We start from the raw sequence: 16,621 nt of genomic DNA, 5'->3' as shown, positions 1-16,621 counted from the left end.
AAGAGACAGTGATTTGATACTTAGGAGCCAAGCCCTCCGCTCAGAACTTTGTAAGGTTTGGGAAGTCAATAGCTCTTTTCCTCATTTTTATATTCTACCAAACCCCAAATGTGATTTATTATTTGTAAATTCAGAATAGGATTACAACCACTTCACGCACACCCTTCTGGACTGCACTCCTAAGAATGATGGACTTTGCTGATGTGGGTTACAGAGGCAGTGCACAAACGTTCATATACTTTTAGATCCCCAACACTTTTTTAACTTTGCAACGGAAAATTAAAAAACCTATCTATATATGTTGGATCTAGATTGCTGGCACACTTTTTAATCAGAATGCAAGTCATGGATGTAATGTGCGCCCTGGCTAGGTTTTAAATATCCATAAATGGCAGTGGAATTTAAGTATTATTTAAAATTATCTGCTGAACTATTTGATATTTTTAACTTATATGTGATCGCTTGTTGGGTTTTTATCATAATTATTGTTTAGAATGATCTGTTGAATTATTTGAACATTTAAAATTGTATGTGATTGCTTACTGGGGTTTTTAGGAACTAATCTATTGTTAATGAAGCAATGTTCCAAATAAATATATTGTTACATAAAACAAATACAGGTAAATAAGATAAAACACAGGTACTATTGCTTTTCAAAAAGCCATAAGATTAAGAATTGGTTTACGCAAGGACAGAATTATCAAATAGTTAAGAACAACAGATACTGTAACATTTTGGTCAATTAACTTAACCTTAATGAACGAAATACAACAAAAACTATGCACTTACTGGGTAAAGTAGCAGTGCTATCTGAACCCAAATCTATTGCCTATTTTACATGGCCCAATAGGCCTCTGATGTGAAATAAGTTAGACTCTTCTAGCACTCCCACTTCACTCAACTGATCAAAACTTAGCGACAACCTTTCTTAAATTGGTCCACCTGCAACAGCCTACCCCCATTTGGAATGGTGGGTACAGTCATACTTATTTCTTTAGTGATTTTCGCTGAATCCGATGCTGTGATGAACTTTTAACATTTCCAAAGCTACAGCAAATAGAGATCCTGAATGAATATTTAAGTGACTTGTTAGCGTAAATGAGCAAGAGAAAGGGATATACATGATCCACCTCTTGGAAAGGCCTAAGAGACTGGGCTGTCAGGCATTATTTTAGTAAACTATCTTACAAATGTATGTTCACAGCTATTGAAAAATACTCTACCATGAACCTTCAAAGTTAGTAGACTATGAAGCCTCGATCCTTATGTGAACATAAACAATATAATGAACTCACACAACATGATAATTGACCGGCCTCTCTGGAGCTCGTTGCTGAACATACGAACAAGAGACTGCATATGTGATTCTGGGTCTTTCATTATATTGAGGGGTGGGTGGATATAATACAAACATTGGTATTTATATACATTTCACAAACTAAATAAACACAATGCTCATCTTTAAGAATTATTAATAAAGGATTTTTTTCTCCCAGATTTGCAGTCAAAAATCAGTTCTAAGTTATCAGAGCAGTGGGAGAGTTATAGAATGTTTTTAAAATGTTTCTTATAGCAGACATTGCTTGTAAGGGATATAAACCTGTGCAATGTATGAATCAATTAATAAGAATGTGTTGGCAAGGTTTTATCTAAACTGGCCATAAGTGATTAATTACTAAATACAATATATTTTAGTGTAAAATTAACAATATTTAATTTGCTCCTCGCTGACCATGACAAAGGTTAGGACCCAAGAAGCACTTACATCCAGGAGTGCCATCTCGGGATGGTCCTCTCCAAAGACCAGCAGCATGAGGTAGCGAGCTCGATAAAGCAGGTTCAGTGCTGTGGAGAGCTGGCTGTTGGCAAAGCTGTACAAAGCAAGATGCATCTGAAAAACAAGAAGTAAATACACAATCAAGCTTTTATGTACAACATTTAACCCAAAGGAGCAACCTCTATATAGAAGATGGAGAAAAAAAAAAAAAAACAGGTGTTTGATTCAGAGCAAGTCATGCTTGTCAGACCATGTTGAGGCTGCCACTGGGTAGACAGGGGCTTCTTATTCTGCCACAACCCTGTGGTTTGGGATCATTTACCCCTGGAGTACATCCTACTATAGCTCTGCAAACTTGAACACTACACTGTACCCCGGGCACTTATGTATTAAATCCTCTATGGTGCCCTTCTCCCACCTCTACAATGTCACCTAGTGTCTATGATGACTTACTTCCCTGCAATTTGATCTTAGGCATGATTACGCACTGGACCACGTTTACTAAGCTGTTGTCACATCAGACACTTGTAGGTCAGTTCAAATAGTTATTAAGCCCTAAGAGTTCCTACTGGCAAAGGTAACTTCCAACAGCAAGATTATCTTTGTGCTTTTGTGACATATGCTTCCAGTCTTTTGAGGTCAGGCCTAATTACTGCTCAGAGGAGAGAGTCCTGCCTGGTGCTGGATGGTATGCTTATCTGACTTGTACCATCAGCATTGCGTCACTCAACAGCAGCAGTGGCCCCGCTCATCACTTGGGCTGCAGAAGAGTTCATTGCTTCCAGTCACAATCAAGGGGCGCTAGTTTTCGGGGGTTGCTGCCTCACTTCAGAGGGCAGTTTTTCTGCTTCAGCTGTGTCAACAGCTCCTTGGAGGAAAGCGCCATATGTTAGCAGCACAGGTCCTTTGGGCATGCTGTAAGGGATCTGGATGGCACCCTGTTCTTTGGCTTAAAGTTACTGTATACAGTTTACTATATGATTCATGCTCTTGTAGATCAGACAACCCCTCATGACTCGGGTCAGTCTCGTTGATGCTTCTACTTGTCAGTATGCTTTTCCTAGGTGCTCCAAAAGCTGGGACACAGCTGGGGCTTCTCCTCATGGACAATTTCTCCTCTTCCCTCTGAGCAGTTAGATTTCTAGATGCTAGGCAGACCCACAGCCTCTCCTGCAAGTAGCTCAGACTTCCGGTGATGTCCTCTCACCTCTGGAAGATAGGCTGCCATGCAAGCTCTAACCCTGGTATCACAGATGCATTCCAAGTACTCTGAAGAACACTCCCTTCCTTGAGGAAAACATGGAACTGGAAGTAAGGTAGTTTGAGTCTCAAATTCATTCTCCAAACTGGTGATGGGGATTCACAGTCAAACATCCTGGAATTGGTATGAAGTGGTCCTCTTTCAAATGTCAGGAGCATCCAAAACATAGGCACAATGAAGTCTGAAGTCTCTGCACCTCACTGTCATTAGTCTTTCTGAGGTACCAATCAGGGCCAGACAAAAAAAAATTGGCAGGCCCTGCCTAAAGAATTCCTCATCTTTAAGAGCCCTGTGCCCCTAAAATCCAGCATGCAGTGCTCATGAAGGACTAATCAGCAGTACCTTGCACAGTAGGTCCTCAAAATTGTTAAGAGTAGCCCTGACTCCACATTCCTTAGCGTCTAAGGTTCTAACCTCCAGCCACAGGACTCCAAGCACTTCACTTCCACTGCATGGGAAACTAATACCCACCCTCCCATCTTGTGTCATGCAAAACAGCCACCATTCAATATGATTTCCACTGGTCCACGCAAACACACGCATTGCACATAGTCTCACTGTAACACATGTACTGCACATGCAAAATTGAAAATACAAACTCGAGATGCACACAGAATGTGAGTACAAGAGCCTGGTTGTCCCACTGAAGAGGAAATTTTACTTAAATAGGGCTAAACGTCTCTCTGAGACAGAAAAGTGCTGCTCAGGACTACCAATTCTCAAAAAGTGATTGATGCCATCATTGCTTCATGGCAACAACCCAGGACATAGACAGTAGTCTCATGCCGACATAAAAAGGACATGCTTGCCAGTTTGGTCCCTTAGGACAGGAGAGCACATCCATACCATGCACAGGTCTCAATGCTCAAAATCACAGTGAGGTTCATTCAAAACAGACACTAGAGAATTTAATCCATGGCCAGCAAAATATATAAAATCAGCCTTCCTAAACTGTTTTTAAACGATCTAACATTAACGTTCCATTCTGTGTTGGAAGAATTTGATGAGACGATACAGAATATCAATGCTGGAAGAAGGAAAATGTTCCCCACCTAAGAGCTACGTTTGCCAAACTTTGCCAATATGTTGCTTGTTCGTTATAAAATCTCTGACATGGTGTAAACTGCACTGGGGAAGACAGTTCAGGTTTCATGCACTGTGTGCCTTTCTTCCCCCATTCATTCATCATATGCTTTACACAGCAGCTGTGAAGTCTGGTAATACAACTTTTTCAGACATTTATAAAGGAACCAAGGACTAGGGGTTACTCCAGAAAAAAGTAACCTGCTCACTTTTAAGACTTTGCCTCTCCAAACTCTTGGTCAGAATACAAAGAAAAGAAAAATAGGAGGACAGTGACAACTCAGGCCAGATCAAATCTAAGAGAAGTATTTCACAAAGTACTTTCCTTTCCAAAAGATGTTTACAAACAGCAGTGATACAATGGATGTGGGAAGGCCCGCATACCGTTCAGCACAGCTGGACACTTAGAACAGCCGGATCACATCTGGAACTGCATTGATGGGAATGCGCCTAGGGATCAGCGGAGTGCTCCTGGACCACGGTCAGCAGTATCACACATGGGGGATGGAGTGAGCCAGCTAACAGCCAATTAGGAGTGCTCCCAGGGACTAGTAGTGGAGGGACCATTTCTAGAGGTTGACAGTGTGGGAAGCCTGCGCAGGCGCTAGTAGTAAAGTACTCAGAGTGGACAGTGGCAGTGATCTAGCCTGAATCTGGTGCCAGCGACACTAGAGGAGTGGGAACAAAGTTTGGATCCAGCAGGAACAGAATGCACCGGTGGTGTGTCAGGGTGCTTCCAAGGATAGGAGTATACTGCAGTTGGTGGTTGCGTGCTGGCACCTACAGTGCACCACTCGAGTCAAGACGGAATGAAGTTTGTGGTTGACAATGACAAGGGACTCGTCACCGCTAGAAGGAGGTGGAGGAAGACAGTAGATGAATTACCTTAATTGCAATTATGACACAGAGGAGTGGTAATAAAGATTCACGAGATATATGAAGATCAATGAGCAAACTTTGCACATGATTCACAACAAAGGATGTGCTGTGCAGACATTTACCCAAAAGATATGTGCAGCAACAGCACAAAACATATTCATAGGAAACTGAACCACCCATCTCCCATGAAAAGCCCAGATAAACCGATGGTACAAATTAATCTGGTCATCTGCCAAAGATGACATTTTATAAAGAATAAATGAATACAGGGCAGTGTTACAAAATAAGGCACTGTGCACTCACATATTCCTGGATTGTGCTGGGATGTTCAATTCCTAGCACCCTTTCACTCATCAACACTGCTTTCTGCTGGTTACTCAGGGCCTGAAAAACAAAAGGAGAGAAGCCAGTGTGTATGAATCTGGCATGCATGTATTATGACCTGAAGAAAATGAGACCTAAGTACCCACCGAAATGCCTCATGTAGATTTAGCACAGTGGCTCATACAAAGACCTCTGACCTACTAAAACCGGATATAAACACCTAAATATGCTATGTATATGTTCTGTGTTGCAGACAACAGATCATTAAAGAGCAGCCAACCTCCTGCGTTATTAGTGTGTAGCAGAATGGGCACAATACAGCAGTTCTTCTCACCCAAGATCATAAGGTGGACCACTTCATATGAAGGTGAATTCTAAGCTCTAAATACTTGTACCACGTGAACTACTCGAATGATCACAATGCATTATCTTGAGCATGTGCGCTCTAACTATGGAATGTGCAGTCCAACAATGCTTTTGGAAACCACAAGAAGAGGAATGACTATTAAAGTTAAGGCAAACATCTGATAGACACTAGATACTGATTTGTTGAAGTACTGCGCAACAAATGTTTGGTCTAAAAGTAATGCATCTGGTGCAAACTTTGTGTGTCTATACAAAATTAACTTCCATTTTCAAAGGTTTGCAGCTAGGGATGCTCATATTAGTAGGCGCACTGCAGGAAACGGATCAGGATAAAGATAGCTGACAAAAAACTCAGGTATTGTAGAGGCCAGCACAAACATAGGACGTGCCATACAGATACAATCAACTAAATGAACTTCCAAGGTTCAAAAAGCAGAATCAGAGTTGGAAGACATTACTGCTCTTTTAAACGGTCACAACAATCGCCTAAAAATTACAACTCCCAAATTGATATCCCTGAAGACATTTCCACTATAAGAAAATTAATTAGAGAAGGAATCTCCCATCAAGAGCCCCCACCCTGAAAGACAGACTGAAGTGGCATCCATGCAATAATGTTGTTAAGTTACATAGATACTTCCACATTTGTAACTTTTCGTTAGAGACAAGAAATGCCTGCTGAGGTAACACGCTGTGTCTGTCACGGATTCTGAAGTACAGATGCCAGAAGGGTTGATTTGCCCTCTCGAACATATTTTTAATTGGTGAACTGAAAGATGAAAGGGGAAGCGGGTGCAAGTAACAAAAAATATTGGGTCCACAGCACAGAAAAAGTGTGTGCATTTACAATCTAGCAACTACGTACAATCTTATATAAGAAGGTGGCTCACATACATTGTGCATTATGATCATTGCTCATAGGTTCATGTGGTACATGTGATTGGAACTCGGTCATCAATCAACTTAAGTCAGCTTCTGTCAGGTACTGCATTCAAAAACCATTTACTCTGCCTTGGATGATAACCAATCGCAGTGGAGCACAGCAGAAACCCCAAAAGAGGAATGTTTGGGATATTTATACTGCCAGGCCACAGGTAACAAATATTCTTTGACCACTTGACATTCCGTGCACCATATGTGCTATCAGGCTACAGCAACATACAATTTGTGTGCTTCAAATGTCCTCTTTGAATGAATATTAATTGAAGAGGATCTCATCAAACACCATAGATAAACCATAAGTAATTCATAATGAGGCTACAGAACAAGCCTGGCACCTACCACGAGGGAACCAACTAGTGCTGTGCTGAAACTGAAATCAAGTGGCTTGCCATAGGACCACCCCTGAACACTGGCTTAAAGTAAAAACATGCTATGGGAACAACGTCATAGGCAATTGCTGCATGCTACTTGTCTTCAGCAGTTGGCAATGCCACTGAAATCCCTGCCCTGATCAGCAGTAAGGGTTGGCATGAATAGTGCTGCCTCCTCCTGTGCCCTTTTAGCACTGACAACAGCCAAATGGGGGGGGCTCACAGAACCTATACTTCAAAGCAAACCTTGAAAACACTGTGTATTTATATATACACACACTGGAAGATGCAGGACCACAAGAAAACAACAAAAATAGCACCAAAATTACATTTGTTATGGGAGAGTAAAAGAAAAAAAATCATTTCTGTAACACAACTGGAAAGGGACTACGTAAAAAATTACTTCAACAATCAGTTTCTAACATCATGTATGTGTTATGCCCAGAGGCAACTAGATGGTGGTTTTGTGTCCATCCACAGCACTTGAGCAACCAGGATTCCAAGATAACGCCAATACCATCTACTTCTTTAAGATTAAACTTGTCATTATTATAGATATTTGTGGTTTCAGTTAAACAGGATTCTGCAGTACCTCTGAATAATCTCCCATAATGTAGTTGAGGCGCGCAAGGAGCCGCAGACATGCACAGATTTCAACGTGCATAGCACCGTATACATTGTTGAACAAGTTTAAGGCTTCGTTGATGAGCTCGCAGCCTTCCTTCAGAAAACCTAAAACAAAAAGTTGAGACAATGCAGGAACTGTTTATTTGAAATTGTGCAATTCGCCCACTCAATCTCTAGAAATGTATGTTTCCCCATGAATGACCTCAGTCTGCTTGGATCAGGTGATTCAACTGCTCCAGTGTTGGACTACTCAGTTTCATGTTTCATAGACAGCTTTCGGTTTGTGTATCCAAGAGACAATATCACTGCCAAGCTCTAGTGCCAGTCTGGCTCTCCTGTTGCCTTTGTAGAAGTCAGTGTCTAGGGAGCCTGTGGCAATTCACCCCAACAAGCTTGAAAAATAAAGACTCACTATTTTGATTAAATGGGAGACTTGACGCCCTCTCAATGAAAGTGATTGAAGGACTCTTAATTCTATGCTTCATACACGTCAGAACATGATATCCGCATGCATGACACAAATGTGCAAGCAAGTGGACAGTGGCGGTCTGCAGCATGCCTTAAATGTCAAAAGGCAAATAAAAAACACAAAGCGTACAAAATTTAACAAACTCTATGGTATAATTTATCGTTCCCTTCCAGAAACTGCATTTCAATGGACACACTGTCCTGGGGGTTATGAGAATTCAGCGGGGGAAGGAGGTCTAGCTTAATAGAAAACTCTAGATTTATTGAAAACTTCGTGGGAGTCTAAGCTGAAATCATGTTCTTTTCAGCAATTTTTTGTGGTATGGGATACACAATTGTGCACTGGCAAAATATAAGTGGCTTTCTTTCGTGCTGGGACAGATTAACTGTTTTCAAAGCAATATTTTATATATGGTGCAAGACAGACTGAGAGCTGTGGATACTTATTAGCCAATGTGTTCTTGCACAAATCAATTTAGTTCAACGTAATCATATATTACTTGATCCACACAGCTATTTATGGGGTACGCTACAATGAAATTTGATTAGAAATATAAATCCTATGTGGAAAAACATTTCTTAAATAAGAAACTGAGAATTATAAAAGCTCTTTTTAGGTCTTGTTTATTGTTTATTTCAAATAACTAAAAGTCTAATTACCATATAGACACCACTCAATCCAAATTCTTGAAAAGATAACGGAGTATTAACCAAAGGAAGGCGTGTGCACTTCCGATTCATACTTATATTGCTAATTAACAATAAACAACTGAACACTAAAAACAAGAAAATATTCACAAAATATTCACAAATAGTTAACAATAAATAATTTAGGTTTACTACGATTTGAATGGTTCTTCGTGTTTTTGGAGTCTTGGCGCCCAGTATGGCGCAAGGGTTAATCGTAGCTTTCATTGTTTGGTCATATATTCAGTTAATGTATTTGGTTGTATTTTACATTGTTTATGGGTAGATCATATTGGATAAGGGTGGTACATCACACCACACCTGAAGGATCCCCACAGGCTACCTATGCAAAAACGAGCACAATTCACATTCCTTATCCACAGTTTCAAGACACTACATAACAATGGACCAGTATACCTCTACAACCGCATATGCTTTCATAAATCCTCCGGACACCTCTACTCATCCGGACTCCTACATGCACACATCTCACGCACATGGGAAAGAGGATCAGGCAGTTGAGCCTTACATTACTTCTAAAGCGTGGAACAACCTGCTCTCGAATTCTGTAAAAAGCTAAAGACTTGGCTTTTCGAGTAGTCCCCCTAGACTCTAGACTTGGCTAGGCTCACACCTGCTCAGCACCAGGATCCCCTTGCGGCTGATAATGCACTATACAGATCTGCATTAACATAACCTGCAGAATGGTAAAGTTACTCATGGACTGGTTAGAACATCCAGTGGCTACAAAAGAGGCAACAAGTTTTGACTGGTAACCAATATGCCATAAAACAAAAGTTCTAAGTGAAGCAACATTTGGCCCAGGTTTACGTGAAGGAAGCCAGACTTCTTAAGACTGGATTTCAGACATACCTTAGTGGAAGACAATTTATGTCAGGGGATGCTCGTATTCATACCGAGATTCTCAGTGTTACAATTTTATGTCACTTCATCTTCACCACTAATCTAGGTTTCAAAAGGACTTAGAGTCACAATCATCGAAACTCCCCCATCTATGAGCTATCTGAACAGAGGTTTGGGACTACGTATTGATCTCAGTAACTTTAAAAACAACAGGAATACAATATACACAAATTTCACATCTCCTACCTATTACTTCCAAAGGGCACTCGGTTGACTACTGCCTCAGCACATCAAGTTTCATCAAAAAATTTGTGGTTTTAATGCATGTGCAAAGAACTTCACTTTTCTTCAAATTCAACACATGCTCTTCCAACCACACTCTTATTAATAATAAACTACAGTAACTATTTTGTGCTTTAGTGCAAAATGAACAAGTCTGACTGTGTACAACCTTAAACCATGGATAACATGCATTAACAGAAGCACAGAATAGTAGATGCTGTTAAGCCAGGCTCCTGGTAAGTCACAGGGACAAGGTGGGGCAAAGAATTATTACCTTGTTGTACTTTGGCTTGGCCACTCTGGAAGAAGTGGAATGCATCCGACGCTTTAGGATTGACATGCTTCACCACAGGAAAAATGTTCAGAATATCCTCCTCTGTAAATGTGGGCTTGTGCCTGCTCTCAAAGTTATATTCTTTCAGAAGGATCTGCGAAGGGAGCAAACCATATCAGCACATACTAACTACAGTGTTGTCATGGCTGTTAAACCAAATTATTATCTACCATGTACAAGTATCCCATGACTGCAATTTCCATGGTTAGAAATACAGACTTTCATTATTCCTTCTGATCAGCTTGCTGACTGCAATCATACAGTATCTTCCTTCAGAGTTTCTAAGCTGCAGGGTTTGCATCCCAGGGGTTTCTGGCCCACGTACTGAAGAAACCCAAATGGTGAATTGAAGCACTCGCAAGGCACGGGCCTTTGGAATCACGACAATGGTGAAACATCGCCGTTTCAGACGGAATATTTGCCAATCAGAGCTAAAAAACATTATTTTCTTAAGAAAGTAGTACATATTATAATGCCATTAATGTCAAGATCTTTGGTTGTGGTTTTTCTATGTACAGTTTTCTAAATTACTGGCTGCAATTCAAGCATAGGTTATACTGCTCAATACTGTTCAATTACGAATCCATATATAATACCCTCATCACTTGGTAAGGGAGGAGGTCACTGCCCCCCCTCAGAAGGCAACAACTCGTTTTAACAAGGAGAAGCAGAAGATGTACTTATTCCTGTCTAGTGTATGGTGTGAAGATGATCATCACCCACCAAAAAGAAGGAGTTTGGAGAGGCCACTGAGTAAGCAAAGTGAAGGGGATTTGCCAGTGAGCTAATATTAATGGTATACAGATTGAAATACAGATTGATCACTCCGGGCCACTCTGAGTCCTAGCTCTTGGAATTGTAGCATTTCACTATGGGTAAAAGAAAAGGGTGTGCAGGGATGGGTAAAAGAAAAGGGTGTGCAGGGAGAAGAACGAGATGGAATGAAGTAGTATTCAAAGGGAAAAGAGCCCATATTCAGTATAAAATAGGTGACCAAAGGCACAAGATGGGAGAGTCAGTGGATGCAAACACAGGGACTGGACAAAATGAGGTCCAGGTTTACTATTGCAGGTAGATGACTGTGTCTTAACTAACTTCGTTTTGTACACCACTAGTCTAGATGATCGGAACAGTCAATATAGGATGGATAATTAATTTATGCCGCTATTACCTGGATTCCTGTTTTAATGGATATCTCTCTTAGGAGGGAGATTTTGAGAAGATTATATGTCTCCACTGCTTGTTCGACACTCTCGCTGTAATAAAACAGACATTTATTTGCATTGTTATGCAGGTGACTGAACCTTCATGACTAAATTAACAAAACAAATTATACATGTATTACTATTATCAATAAAAGGCCTTTGCTATTTTCATCTATCCCCACAGCTTAGCAGAAAGAATTTCCATTACCTCTATTTCATCCAGTTTGTCAAAAGGGATGTAATTGATGGAGAAATCTACCTTTTTGTTTAGCAAAATGATGTTGCTTGCTGAAAGCCATCTAAATAGCATGTATTTGTAGCGCTAGTATAGGTGTTCCCTAATAGTCAATCCATGCATGACTCTGGTTTGTAAAAAGGACTAAAAAAACAGTTCTATGCAACCACACAATCCCTAAAATATGGCCTGTGGTGGTGGATTGGCTCTGAAGTGAAATAGATCTACAGAGCAATTTCTGCATGTTTTGATATAAAAGTGTATGCTACTTGTTTTTGTGTTCTTTAAGATTTAACCACAAAACTGATACTAATTTAAATAAAATAGGACTATGGAGTTTCTTTAATCTTAAAACAAATGATTTATATTGTTATGAAAAGAACTGTTTGAGACCCAAATTCCTTGAACTGTTCACTAGGAAAGGTAGCATGGCAAGCCCACTAGGGAGGGCACAGGTGTTGTTGGAAAAAGTACTTGACTTTGAGCTAAAAGTTTCAAACTATTTACCAATGGTCCCACAACACTGATTTACGTATATTTCTACATTTATCACAAGTGGTCCCATTGCCAGTGGAAAAAAACAGCATCATGCAATTTAACTGACAGTGTTCAATGGACAGCACAGTGTCAATGGATCCACACAAAGACACTCCAAAGTAGATATAGTAGTTCAATTAGCCCTGACCAAAGAAACATGGATACACACGATAGAAACAGTTCTGAGCATTGTGGATGAGGGTAATAAGCGTTGGATTTTTCCTCATAACAATGCACATGAGCACAATCATGTCTCTTCTAAATATACTTCGAAGTGGCCTAGAAATGAAAATGTCACTTACCCAGTGTACATCTGTTCGTGGCATCAGTCGCTGTAGATTCGCATGTTTTGCAATAGCTCGCCATCTGGTGTTGGGCCGGAGTGTTACAAGTTGTTTTTCTTCGAAGAAGTCTTTCGAGTCACGGGACCGAGTGACTCCTCCTTTTGTGTCCATTGCGCATGGGCGTCGACTCTATCCTCGATTGTTTTTCCCCGCAGAGGGTGAGGTAGGAGTTGTATTGTAGTAATAGTGCCCATGCAATGGAGTGACTAAGTATGTACCTATATAAGGTTGAAATGATATATATACAAATAGTTGAAGGTAACTTCCGAACTGCTACAGGCTCCCGGGGAGGCGGGTGGGCACATGCGAATCTACAGCGACTGATGCCACGAACAGATGTACACTGGGTAAGTGACATTTTCAGTTCGATGGCATCTGTCGCTGTAGATACGCATGTTTTGCATAGACTAGTAAGCAGTTATCTCCCCAAAAGCGGTGGCTCAGCCTGTAGGAGTGGAAGTAGTCTGAAACAATGTTCTTAATACGGCTTGCCCTACTGTGGCTTGTTGTGCGGATAACACGTCTACACAGTAGTGCTTGGTGAATGTGTGAGGCGTAGACCATGTGGCTGCCTTACATATTTCTTGCATTGGGATGTTTCCTAGAAAGGCCATGGTAGCACCTTTCTTTCTGGTTGAGTGTGCCCTTGGTGTAATGGGCAGCTGTCGTTTAGCTTTAAGGTAGCAGATTTGGATGCATTTAACTATCCATCTGGCTATACCTTGTTTTGATATTGGGTTTCCTGCATGAGGTTTTTGGAATGCAATAAATAGTTGTTTTATTCTTTCTGATGTTTTTAGTTCTGTCAATGTAATACATTAATGCTCTTTTGACATCTAATGTATGTAGTGCCCTCTCAGCTACGGAATCTGGCTGTGGGAAGAACACTGGAAGTTCCACTGTTTGATTTAGATGGAACGGTGAAATAACCTTTGGTAAAAATTTAGGATTAGTCCTCAGGACGACCTTATTCTTGTGTAGTTGTATAAAAGGTTCTTGTATTGTAAACGCCTGAATCTCGCTTACTCTTCTTAGGGAAGTAATGGCGATGAGGAATGCAACCTTCCAGGTTAGGAACTGTATTTCGCAGGAGTGCATGGGTTCGAAAGGTGGACCCATAAGTCTAGTTAGGACAACATTTAGGTTCCATGAAGGAACAGGTGGTGTTCTTGGTGGAATAATTATTTTAAGGCCCTCCATGAATGCTTTAATGACTGGTATCCTATAAAGGGAAGTTGAATAGGTAGTCTGCAGGTATGCAGATATTGCTGCAAGGTGTATTTTAATGGAAGAGAAAGCTAGGTTAGATTTTTGTAAGTGAAGCAAGTAACCCACTACATCTTTTGGAGTTGCGTGTAATGGTTGGATTTGATTAATATGGCAGTAGCAAACAAACCTCTTCCATTTACTTGCATAGCAGTGCCTGGTGGATGGCCTTCTGGCTTGCTTTATGACTTCCATACACTCTTGTGTAAGTTGTAAGTGTCCGAATTCTAGGATTTCAGGAGCCAGATTGCTAGATTCAGCGATGCTGGATCTGGGTGCCTGATCTGTTGGTTGTGTTGAGTTAACAGATCCGGTCTGTTGGGCAGTTTGATGTGTGGTACTACTGATAGGTCTAGCAGCGTTGTGTACCAGGGTTGCCTTGCCCAAGTTGGTGCTATTAATATGAGTTTGAGTTTGTTTTGACTGAGTTTGTTTACCAGATAAGGAAGGAGAGGGAGAGGAGGAAAAGCGTAGGCAAATATCCCTGACCAGTTCATCCATAGGGCATTGCCCTGGGACTGCCTGTGTGGGTATCTGGATGCGAAGTTTTGGCATTTTGCGTTCTCTTTTGTTGCAAACAAGTCTATCTGAGGTGTTCCCCAGATCTTGAAGTAAGTGTTCAGAGTTTGGGGGTGAATTTCCCATTCGTGGACCTGTTGGTGATCTCGAGAGAGATGGTCTGCGAGTTGATTCTGAATCCCTGGGATAAACTGTGCTATTAGGCGAATTTGGTTGTGAATTGCCCAATGCCATATCTTTTGTGCCAACCGGCTCAACTGTGTTGAGTGTGTCCCCCCTTGCTTGTTTAGATAATACATTGTTGTCATGTTGTCTGTTTTGACGAGAATGTATTTGTGAACTATTATTGGTTGGAAAGCCTTTAGTGCTTGAAAAACTGCTAGCAGTTCTAGGTGATTTATATGCAGTTTTGTTTGATGTACGTTCCATTGTCCTTGTATGCTGTGTTGATCGAGGTGTGCTCCCCACCCTGTCATGGAAGCATCTGTTGTTATTACGTATTGTGGCACTGGGTCTTGGAAAGGCCGCCCTTTGTTTAAATTTATATTGTCCCACCATAGAAGCGAGAGGTAAGTTTGGCGGTCTATTAACACCAGATCTAGAAGGTGACCCTGTGCTTGTGACCATTGTGATGCTAGGCACTGTTGTAAGGGCCTCATGTGCAGTTTTGCGTTTGGGACAATGGCTATGCATGAAGACATCATGCCTAGGAGTTGTAATATCATCTTTGCTTGTATCTTTTGTTTTGGATACATGCGTTGTATGATGTTGTTGAAGTTTTGAATTCTTTGTGGACTTGGAGTGGCTACTCCTTTTGTTGTGTTTATTATGGCTCCTAGGTACTGTTGTACTTTGCACGGCAGGATGTTGGATTTTGCGAAGTTGACGGTGAACCCCAGTCTGTAGAGGGTTTGTATGATTTGATTTGTGTGGTGTGAGCACTTTGATAACGAATGGGTCTTGATTAGCCAGTCGTCTAGATACGGGAATACATGTATTTGCTGCCTTCTGATGTGTGCAGCGACTACTGCTAGACATTTTGTAAAGACTCTTGGTGCTGTTGTTAAACCGAAAGGCAATACTTTGAATTGGTAATGTATTCCTTTGAATACAAACCTTAGGTATTTCCTGTGCGATGGATGTATTGGTATATGGAAATACGTGTCTTTGAGGTCTAAGGTTGTCATGTAGTCGTGTAGTTTGAGCAATGGTACCACTTCTTGTAGTGTGACCATGTGAAAGTGGTCTGATTTGATGTATGTGTTTACTATCCTGAGGTCTAGGATTGGTCTTAGCGTTTTGTCCTTCTTTGGTATTAAGAAGTACAGTGAATAAACTCCTGTGTTTATTTGTGTGTTTGGTACTAATTCGATTGCATTCTTATGCAATAGTGCTTGAACTTCTGTCTCCAGGAGCTCGGAATGATGTTGTGATAAATTTTGTGCTCTTGGTGGTATGTTTGGAGGGAATTGTAGAAATTCTATGCAATAACCATGTTGGATAATTGCTAGAACCCAAGTGTCTGTAGTGATTTCCTGCCATGCTTTGTAATAATGACCTATTCTTCCCCCCACTGGTGTTGTGTGGAGGGGATGAGTGACATGTGAGTCACTGCTTAGTTGCAGGGGTTTTGGGGCTTTGAAATTTTCCCCTATTCCTAGGGAATTGCCCTCCTCTGTATTGGCCCCGAAAGCCTCCCCTGTACTGTCCCTGGTAACTGGACGGTGTTGCCTGTGAGGTGCTGGCTTGTGTGGCCTGACCCCGAAACCCCCCTCTAAAGGGTGTCTTGCGGAAGGTGCCGTAGTTTCCTCTGCTCTGCGGGGAGTAGAGTGCGCCCATTGCTTTAGCAGTGTCCGTGTCCTTTTTAAGTTTTTCTATCGCTGTGTCCACTTCTGGACCGAACAGTTCTTTTTCATTGAAAGGCATATTGAGAACTGCCTGCTGTATCTCTGGTTTAAACCCAGACGTTCGTAGCCATGCATGCCTTCTGATGGTCACGGATGTATTAATTGTCCTTGCAGCTGTGTCTGCTGCGTCCATGGAGGAGCGTATCTGGTTGTTTGAAATGTTTTGACCTTCCTCAACCACTTGCTTTGCCCTTTTTTGTAGGTCTTTGGGTAGATGTTCAATGAGGTGTTGCATCTCATCCCAATGGGCTCTGTCATAGCGCGCAAGTAGTGCTTGAGAGTTGGCGATGCGCCACTGGTTTGCAGCTTGTGCTGCGACTCTCTTTCCAGCTGCATCGAACTT

The 16,621-nt window shown here is 41.3% G+C and overlaps 1 protein-coding gene across 4 annotated transcripts in view; it reads right to left on the bottom strand.

Annotated features, from left to right (window-relative positions):
* The window catches only part of CLUH (clustered mitochondria homolog), a 231,278-nt gene that overhangs the window by 46,084 nt on the left and 168,573 nt on the right, over nt 1-16,621 (bottom strand). For all 4 annotated transcript variants that reach the window (XM_069227015.1, XM_069227016.1, XM_069227014.1 and 1 more), the window contains exons 17-21: nt 11,437-11,521; nt 10,206-10,359; nt 7,596-7,735; nt 5,304-5,384; nt 1,766-1,891 (exon numbers count right to left, since the gene is read on the bottom strand). In XM_069227015.1, the coding sequence (XP_069083116.1) occupies nt 1,766-1,891; nt 5,304-5,384; nt 7,596-7,735; nt 10,206-10,359; nt 11,437-11,521 (586 nt within the window). The remainder of the gene's footprint in view (nt 1-1,765; nt 1,892-5,303; nt 5,385-7,595; nt 7,736-10,205; nt 10,360-11,436; nt 11,522-16,621) is intronic.

Source organism: Pleurodeles waltl, chromosome 3_2 (assembly GCF_031143425.1).
Source record: "Pleurodeles waltl isolate 20211129_DDA chromosome 3_2, aPleWal1.hap1.20221129, whole genome shotgun sequence".
NCBI classification, from domain to species: Eukaryota; Metazoa; Chordata; class Amphibia; order Caudata; family Salamandridae; genus Pleurodeles; species Pleurodeles waltl.
The sequence above is the reverse complement of the archived record's forward strand: the minus strand, read 5'-3'. Positions and strand labels throughout refer to the sequence as shown.